Source organism: Lottia gigantea, assembly GCF_000327385.1.
Source record: "Lottia gigantea unplaced genomic scaffold LOTGIsca_75, whole genome shotgun sequence".
NCBI classification, from domain to species: Eukaryota; Metazoa; Mollusca; class Gastropoda; family Lottiidae; genus Lottia; species Lottia gigantea.
Genome location: NW_008710508.1, coordinates 88,833 through 98,990, shown reverse-complemented (window position 1 = coordinate 98,990; position 10,158 = coordinate 88,833). Strand labels below are relative to the sequence as shown.

The 10,158-nt window shown below is 32.1% G+C and overlaps 2 protein-coding genes across 2 annotated transcripts in view; both read right to left on the bottom strand.

Moving 5' to 3' along the window:
* The window catches only part of LOTGIDRAFT_168388 (hypothetical protein), a gene marked incomplete at both ends in the record, with an annotated part of 3,440 nt that extends 2,025 nt beyond the window's left edge, over positions 1-1,415 (bottom strand). Inside the window, one exon of the mRNA XM_009066278.1 lies at positions 1,332-1,415. Within this exon, the coding sequence (XP_009064526.1) occupies positions 1,332-1,415 (84 nt within the window). The remainder of the gene's footprint in view (positions 1-1,331) is intronic.
* A 1,825-nt stretch (positions 1,416-3,240) lies between these two features.
* Positions 3,241-10,158, bottom strand: LOTGIDRAFT_236096 (hypothetical protein; the record flags this gene model as incomplete). The annotated part of the gene is made up of 14 exons (XM_009066277.1): positions 3,241-3,312; positions 4,464-4,543; positions 4,766-4,862; positions 5,537-5,638; positions 6,057-6,132; positions 6,313-6,385; positions 6,512-6,563; positions 6,838-6,955; positions 7,261-7,360; positions 7,720-7,734; positions 8,196-8,314; positions 9,342-9,461; positions 9,679-9,774; positions 10,081-10,158. 14 exons carry the CDS (start codon positions 10,156-10,158, stop codon positions 3,257-3,259), a joined length of 1,182 nt encoding a protein of 393 aa, XP_009064525.1. The 3' UTR covers positions 3,241-3,256.

Below are 10,158 nucleotides of genomic sequence, written 5' to 3'. Positions count from 1 at the left end.
CACTCGATCTAATCTCATCCAACTATCTGGACCTCTGCAGGAATTTGAATGATTTGAATTTCAGAAATACTCATACATGTTTCATATATTCTTCAAGCAATGCTCACCAAAGTATGTCATTGACATTGTATATAGATGTTAACACATAATATGACGCACCTTTGACGCATCAAGCATCAAATTACATTAGGCCTTCACAGCAATTTTGAAAGACAAAATCCAAGTTAGAATCAAAACATTGATAGCAATTCATTTCGAGATTCAATAAATCAACTGTAACTTTTACAGCCTTTATCGGAGTTAATATTGAGAAAGTAACAACTAACCAACCACATGCGCATGAAAGACAAACTCTGCAGTATAGAATATAGTCCGGAACATCTATCCAAGACTCTGATAGATATTTTGTTTGAAAAGTGAGAACAACTAGACCTGTTTTTTAGTATCACGTGACTCTCTGAACTTTTCGCTGCGCATGCAGTTTGAAATGGCCGGCGAGAGATCTGTTTCGATGAAAAAAAAGACATGATTTAAATGGTGTAGGAGGATTATTATGGTATGACCGAACTACAGCAAAATTTCCATCTGTTGGAAAATGTCTGGGTTTGGCGGGTCCGATATGAATAAATGGATTTAAATCCCCTGTGCAAAATCCACAAGATACTGCCTTTTTATTCTGTCTCTACACCAGCCGACAACTTTCAAAATGGCTATCTGATGTTTTGGTCTATATAGAATCACACTTTAATAAGCATTTATTGAAATTTGTACCGTATCAAAAGGGCAATACATTGTAAGTATAATATTTCGATTGCCCATTCAAGGTCTGTATACCTGTGATTGCAGTAAAGGCTTTTGTGATGTAATAACATGAAAGTGCAATATCTTCAGTGGGAATTAGCAGAAACACATTGCCTAACTAATCATAAGCTGACTTTCAACTATCCTGTTGATAATTCCGAATTATAATGCTATCATTAAAGTCTGGAAATTTCAAATTTATTAAACTTATGAAGATACAATGTATTCTGTCAAAAACACATCTTAAAACAGTTATCAATGAAATATCAATGAAAAAAAGTGTTGAAGATTTCTTAGTTTACAAAAAGTGTAAAATTTGATGTGTTTTCACTTTATGTTCACTTTTTTGGACCCGGGACATCGTAAGAGCTTATTACGCCACCATAGCTGAAATCTAGCTCTATCAACTGACAACTAAATAAATGTTAAGGCGACTTTATTTCCTTCACCCGTCAATTTTCTAGTCGTGTTATGCTTATTGGTCTATTAAGCCAGATATTCAATTAGATTAAAATACACGATTGACTTACCAAAGGATCTTCTAGCAGAAATCCGATTTTCGGTGATATATCATAATCCACTAATTTCATATCACAAGCCTTAACAGACGACATTGTGCAAGTTGTAGGCTATTTACTTAGTCCATCGACAGAATATTTATTATAGGTTCGTGTGTCCTACTTTCTGTTCACAGTGTGTAACTAACTAGTCAACTTATTTACATTAAATATATACTGTAAGTTGGTTGATAATGGCCTGAATGGATAAGTATTGAACATGTGTAGCTGCCATACAGTTTGTCCGTTTCCTTTTATATGATGAAAAATAGCTTAGTCATTCGGATTGGCTAATATTTGAACAATTAATTCAGCCAGGACAGAAATGAAAGTAATACATCATACTGTTTCGCAGTCGTAATTGGGGTACATGAAAACATTGACAATAATTACTTATCTTAATGGATATACCGCTTTGTATAGAGATTACCATGGCACCTAGTATGCCCAACTGATGAATATACACTTATGGACCAAGTTTGAGACTTTAATTTTATATCCAGGTAGTAGTTTTTTAATGGGCCAATTCTTTATATCTACGACACACTTATTTTGTCGTACACTAAGCAGACCATACGCACGAAGCAGATCATGTTTACTCATGAAACATCACATCATGGCACTTCTCTTTGGATGAGTCAACTACTGTACACCTTTTACTCTCGATTTTGCCATTCTTTGGTAGAGATTTTTGATTGGCAGAATTGTCTTTCTTTTCCGTTTTTTATTTAAGATTCCAAGACAATATTAATGTCTGAGATGTCTCAGATGTTCGAGACCTTCCCTCCATGCAAATCCATCCTTGACTTTTATCAGATCATTTTTAGATCAACCAATCTTTATCGTTTTAAGTAGGTTTGTACCCAATTATTTTCAAAAACAAGTCTGAATTGTTTCAACTAAACAGGCCCTTACAGGTGTTATATGCGTGACAAATGACGATTTCATGCGTCACTTTCCATTTTTTAATTGATAACTATAATGAAAATACTTGTAGGATGATGTTAAAAGTATCAAGATATCATTTATTGATAGTGAAAAATAGAGCTGAGTAAACCGTTTGATAAGTATAATGTACATTGTACATGTAGTAGTATATTATGAGAAATAGTATGGAAAAATTACATCAAGAACTTTCTCTCAGTCTAATTAAAATAAGACCAACCTTTCATTCCGTTTTTTTTATTAGCTTTTATTTTTAACATAGCCACTTCAGTAAAGGTTTAACTACAGCCCTCTTATCCGTTCGTAAAAATTAACCTTTAACCTAACCTGATAAACAACGCAAAATATCAGCGCTGGAGAGGGTAGAGATTTGATTGGTTAAAGCAGACGTCATCAAGTTAAGTCAAGAAATTAATTTGACGAACTTCAAGAGGGCTGTGTTAGACCTGAACTGAAGTGGTTTTATTAAAGCTAAAAGCTAATAAAAAACGGAAAAAATATTTGGTCTTATCTTAATTAAACTGAACTTTAACTTTACAGGCTATTTTACCACACAATGGTATCAAATAACGCTCCAACTTGACAGCACTCTGAAACTTATTTAGATTCAACTTTCCGAATTTGTCGAGAGTTGCCGAATGAATGTATGCATCTACTTAACCGAAATATAATTTATGATTTATTTATATATGACTCGGCGTGTTTTTGCCAGGTGATTTTAATCCCGTCACCCACAATTAGAGTACATATTTCACAATATTTTGTTGTTAATCTTTTCATTAAAAACCTTTGAGAGTCTGATGCAATTTCACGATTATTGTAATGAGGTAAAAGAGTGTTAAGAAGGCTAAAGTACATTAATCGCATCTCCCGAAAGATAGCTTTATCATCTTCAGAGTAAGTCTCAATTTGGAGTAGAGATAAAAAAGGAATTTGTCACAAATAAAGTTGATTTATTTAACTGTATCTTTGGTATCGTTTCTGAGGCCTTTAAGGAATGGTATTAAATCTGAAAAAACAAATGCTCCAAAGATTAACTAAATGTTACAATGAGAATACAATAATTTATTAATTAATTTACGTTTAAGAGTTGTGAGCCAGCTTTATAAGAAACAACAACAATTATGACAAGTTTAAAGTAATACTGTGAAATGAATTTTTAATTTAACAATCATGGCAATATAGTCTGTTAGGGTGGTTGAAAGGTAACAGAAGGCACTGGCACAGGTATATAGAGGAAGTACTTACTTTTGTTATAATTTTTTTTAAATTTACTATAACATTCAGCTTAAAATCGTTTTTCATAACATAAACATTTGAAAATACACCAAATATAATGGCGCATACTCCACTTTAAAGATACTTGTTCGCTATTCTTTTTGACAAACCATACTTTAGTCTCAGAAACGAGAATTTTTAAGCTAAGCCATTCAGTAACAGTGTTCACAGCTTGCCGTCGAAATTTGAACCTTCAAATACATGTGTGTCTAGTATTATCCGCGTTTGAATGCTACAAATAATGACAAGATACCTTGTGATATATGGAAAAGACATATAGAAATAGTGAGTAAAATTGATATATTGAGATATTTTTAAAGGAATTATTTTTAGTACTTCTTAAGACTATTTACATATTTTCAAGACTCAAATCAACCCCCCAAAATGGAGCATTTGTCCATTTAAGTATAAAAAGTTATAACCTAGTTGTAACGACAAAGAAACTACACATATATAAAGATAACAAACACTACAATAATATACAAAGATCACATACACTGTTAAGGTACATCGATTAACTCATGTTCAATTTAAAAAAACAAATTACTAAAGACGAGAGTATAGGTTTAATGGAATAAATATTTGTTAGATGGAATGAAAGTAAAAGCTTAAAGCAACACAGTGCTTTAATTACTGATTCACATTTTTAGTAAAGTCTGCTATAGCAAATTAAATAACATAAATAATTTATGGTATACTACTGTTTTTTTATTATTGTACAGTGTTTCAACAATCTTCATTGGCATCTTTAGGTGAAATAATTACATATGATCTCTACCCCTAAATGTCCTTTAAGGATTACTTTTTTAAATGATAGTCAACACGTTCTAGATACAGTGAATCCCCATGTATCGACAATAAAATGAAAGATGGTACACTTACTTGTGCCACCGGTACCTTTTTTAGACAAACTCTCGAATTCTTTATTACTATTCTGCTTACTGGCAGCAATTACAATATATCTAGAGAAAGTGAAAAAAGACTGATTAGAGCTAATGAGGTATAAGTGTTGGAAATATTATCTAACTATTTGAGATTTGACATTTCTAGATGCTTTCACAATAGTTTTGAGAATGATAGTCACGTCTTCATAAACAAACACTATTTAACCGTTTCGTGGTCGTAAAACATATTGTGCTAATTCAAATTCAAGTCTTTTTCTATCAAAAATTCCCCTTACTTACTTAGTGACCATTTGTATATGGTAACTTCTAAACTGTGTAACAGATTCAATACAACTATTATATACTTTCTTTAATTCATCATTGTAAGTAGTAAGAACTTAAAAAAAATATAATATTTAATCAAACACAAAGTCAAAGTCAAATTCTAGAACTAGACCTAGATCTCATCAATATAAATGATCACACCAATTTCATTAATATTGATTTCATAATATCATTATAAAAATTGTACTCTCTTTTGTTTACATGGACAAATTTTGACGCGTTTTTCTAAGCCAAGGACAATAACTCAAAAACCGTTCATCGAAAATGCGTCAAGTTAGAACTCGTCCAATTCCAATGATCACACCACGTTTCATCAGAATCGGATGAAAACTGTAGCTTCAATCCTGCTCACGAACTATTTCTAACAAATTTCAAGGCGTTCTAAGTCAAGGGCAATATCTCAAAAACCGTTCATCGAAAATATGTCAAATTCGAACTTGACCGAGATCTTATCAATCTAAAGCATCACACCAAGTTTTATCAAAATCAGATGAAAACTGTAGTCTCTATAGTGCTCACAAGAAATGTTGACGGACGGACCGACGGACCAAAATCTCATTAATACAAATGATCACACAAAATTTCATATAAATCAGATGAAAATTGTAGTCTCGTGTTTAGAAACAAAATATGATGCCGTTTTTTTTCTCAGCCAAGGGCAATGAATCAAAAACAGTCCACAGTCCACATTTCCATGTGGGCGTATAAAAATGAAGGAAAATTCACCCATTTCGCTCAGTTGTCTAGGTAAGTTTTCTATATCCTCTATAAATTGACGATGTTTAGGTAACATATATTTTCTCATTAGTTTCAGAAACTTTTCTTTCTCTAAAATTATATACAAAAACCTGTCAAATGTAACTGAAATGGAATTTCACATCACTACTAAAAACACAGTGTGGATTTCAAATATCCTAGTACCTATACTGAAGATAATCGCTTACAATTTGTTTGGTAAAAAGTACACACAGCAGTTGTACTTCAAAGGAACAGTTCGTAAAATTTTCACTATCTCACCCATCCAAGTACTAATCGAGCCCGACGTTGGTTAACTTCAGTGATCGGACGAGAACTGTGGAACAATATCTAAAATATGCTTTTTACAACTATGTATCTCCTTGCTCAAACTGAATTTGTTTTATAAGGTTTAATTATAAACATAGTGTAAATTAAGTAGAGAAAAATGTTAGTATGCCATCTTGTGGAGGTACTTTATATAGCAATTCATGTACATCAGAATATTTACCATCCTTATGTTTGATTCCTAGAACAGCATCAATAGTCTGTAAGATGGTGCTCTGAGCAGCACTTCCTCCCAGGGCCTGTGATAAAACCATAATAAAACAAAGTTAAGATTAAATGCAGAAGAACCATGCTGCCATTTCGATACAACGATCATCGTTTGAAACTTCAACTCAATATCTCTCTATTTAATGTAAATAGATTAAAAAAACAATATTATATATGGTTTTAATTGATTAGTATATCTGACAATACCTCACCTTTATTGGTTTATTATTTTCTACACCTTCATATATCAAACCATCTGGCATTGGACTGTCTTCCCCTCCCCATCTTAGATAAGAAAACATTGCAATAAATTCCAGAGGGTATCTCTTTGGAAAGCATCATTTTAGGTAAATCAATTAATTACAGAACCATATCATGTCTTACTATCTGATGTGTCTGATGAATACTTACCCGGCAAGAAATGGTCGGATGACGTTGTAAAACAACTCAGAACTTAGATTATCTACAAGAAATTAAAGACAGAACTTTGTAAAAGTGTAAAGTTATATGACTTAAAAGAATTATCTATTTATTGCTTGGTTGGTGTTAATTTTTTTCCATTTTTTCCACAAAACAGAATTATAAAATGATTTGTAGAGATTTGGGCACCCGGAACATTTACAGCTGAATCAATTTGATCAGGTTGCAAGTAAAGACATAAAAAGAACATTTAATTGGAGTAACCGGGTCCCAAAAATGTTCCCTGGTTAAAATGTGCTACAAAGTTCAAAATATACCATGCATCCTCGACACAACAGTTTTCAACTGTCTGATAACACTGGTAAGATTCTGTAGATTTGTTATGACCACTTCTGTATCTCCATTCTGAACACCGTTTAATATTGTTAATATAGGCTAGAATAATATTAAGACAACTATGATATCCATATAATCTCAAAACAATTTCATACAAGAACCTGACAAAACCTCAAATGCAGCTTAGATCTTTGACTCATTTGCTTGGGGTTTTAGTGGAAAGAAAGAAAACAGTTTTAAGAAATATCTCAATCTACATTTAGAATACAATACTGTCGACTAAACTGACATACAAGAAATATCTTGTACAAACTCTATGAAGTTTTTCAGATAATTGATCACCTATGAGCTACAACCACAATACAATCAATAGAAAAAGATAATAGATAATTAAATTGTCATACCTTCAAAGAATTTGCAACTTCTAGCTCAACTGCACCAGTAACAATACAAAACCAATTACAACTATCACCACCAGGTACTTTATAAGTACTTTTCATGTTTCTGAAAAGCAACCAGAATTATCTTTTAAACAGAAAGAGGCTATTATACTTCAGAAACCACTCCTGTATTGTGTTAAATTTAATTCTAAATGTTTATTCATCGCAATTGGACGTTTACCCCTAGCACACAACATTCTTGCTTTTGATCTTTATTATTGCTATTTGCAATAGTTACCACGTATTAAAATCAGCATGTATAAAAATTTGTGCCAACTAACTTTAAAAAAAACTATAGATGTCAATCAGAAATTCAAAACCAATGTCTAATTTTCAAAATTTAGACGTTAAAAATGTCAAGGGAACCTATTCCTATGTTATATGTGCAAAATACCATAATATACAGATAAAAAATTCACTTACTCTAAACTTAAAGGTCTGAAAAGGAAAAGGAATATATTGATTTATAAGTGCCTTCGCAAAAAGCAGCTTTAATATACTTAAACTTAACAGTATGTATTAATCTGGGCAATACTTAAATAGTAAAATAATAAAAATATTGATCAAGATATTGTGAACTCATACTCTTCATCAATATAATGATTTTTGCATGCAAAGTTTCGTCAAAACCTGATTCATTAAATGCACAAGCCAATGTTCATATATAAATAATATACAATGTATGTCCATAACTAAAAAACGTAAGTCACTATTGTGCTCACAAGAAATTATTGACGGGGGATGGACTGACGGATACCCAGGGAGATGGCTAACGACAATCTGGACGTATAAAACTTAAAGTCATAAATAAAAACTATATATACAATATTTCTAGACCAAAATAAGTACAAGTCGATTGTCAATATGATTAGGACATCAATGCTTATACATCATCCTACCTCTCTGGATCTATCTTTTTACAGTTAGCTAAACAAAAGGATGGGTGACTTAAAATTGGTTGAATATCTAATCTTTTAGACACATTGTACCATGGTACTGCTATACATCTTGGTATCATCTGCAAATAATAATGCTTCATTATTCTTTTGTAAGAGCTTGCATGATCCAGAATTTTTGTTTTTTTGCATAATATACATGCAAAGATACATCAACAAATTCACACTAACTAACTAACTAACTAACATAGACAAATTTGAACTTTACTCTCATTAATATATACATACATACCAAGTTTCATGATGATCCGATAAAAACTGTAGCCATCATTGTGTTTACAAGTCAAATTTGATATATTTAGGGTAATAATTAAAAAAAAGTTCGTTGAAAAATCGTTAAATTGGAACTTGACCGCCATCTTATCAATCCCAATGCTCACGCCAAGTTTCATCGAAATCCATTGAAAATTGTAGCTTCTATTGTGCCCACAACAAAATATTGACGCGATTTTACTAAGTCAAGGGCAATAACTCAAAAACCGTTCATCGAAAAATCTTAAATTCGAACTTGACCGCCGTCTAATCAATCCCAATACTCACACCAAGTTTCATCAAAATCCATTGAACATTGAAGTTTCTATTGTGCCCACAGTAAAATTTTGACGCGATTTCAGTCAAGGGCAATAACTCAAAAACCGTTTTTGGAAAAATCATCAAATTCGAAATTGTCCGCCGTCTTATGAAACCCAATGCTCACACCAAGTTTCATTACAATCAGATGAAAACTGTAGTCTCTATTGTGCCCAAAAGAAATGTTGACGGACGGACCGATGGGCAGGGGCAACGACAATATACGACAAATTCATGTGGGCGTATAAAAAATTAGATAAGTTAAATTAAGTGTGTTGTTTGAGTCATTGAATACATTAATAGTTTACTTTTTTAATCTGTTGGTCCTAGTTGTTTCTGAATGAGAATTAGTTTTTGCTTACATTTAACCAACAAATATGTAAATATCAATTGTGATATTATTTGTATTCATGCGTCTTTTATCGTAAGTGGTAAAAGTTTTTGAGTGCCTTCCGAAAAAAATGATGCACTCAATCGTTGTTAATATTTCAAATGATCATGGAATTTGATAATGACCACCTTTGGAACACCTTTATCACCATCCTGCCATATATACCCGCTACCAATAATTGATAGTTGAAGATGAGCTAATCTTAATTCTTTATTATTCGCTAGTTTTCCGTCGGCAAGTTCTGGAATCTACAAAACAAGAATAAATGTCAAATCCTTTTTCTGTTGAAATCGTAGAAAAGAGAGACGGATATTAACGTTTCCGACATGACTTTTTCAAGAAAAATTGTGAGATTATTTTCAAGGCACCTGCGTCTTAAATCAATAAACTCAAATCATAGTGAACAAGAAATGTTTTAATTTTGTAAATGGAAAAGGATATTGGCAGCTCCATCTTATATTGTACCTTTTTCACTTCTTCCCTAAATATACCAGCCAAAACTAGTTCTGGCATTGCGCTTGACAATTTGTTCCATGGTTCAAAGTATTCTGGAAGTTTTTCCTGTAAATTAAAACAAAACTAATTGCACTTTATACTTTTCTACACTTTATTCCACAAAGAAAGTTTAAGGGATTGCAAAGAGATTATCTAAAACCAATTAAAGAGCGAGAATTGTACAGAAGCAACTTGGGAATTTAGCAATACAGATTATATTAGGAAAGATATACTGCATGTGTTTCGTCCCATCCATCACTCTTCGTTTTTTTTTGCAATTGCTCCAACTAGTTTGGTGTGTAAATATTTTTTACCAAAGCTTGATAGTACATGTAATTCGTCCATTGTAAGAGAGTTTGGTTAAGTACTTACTAAAGGGTCTTCTAATAGAAAACCGACCTCTTCTGAAATATCATAATTTTTTAACTTCACATCACAAGGTTTTGACAT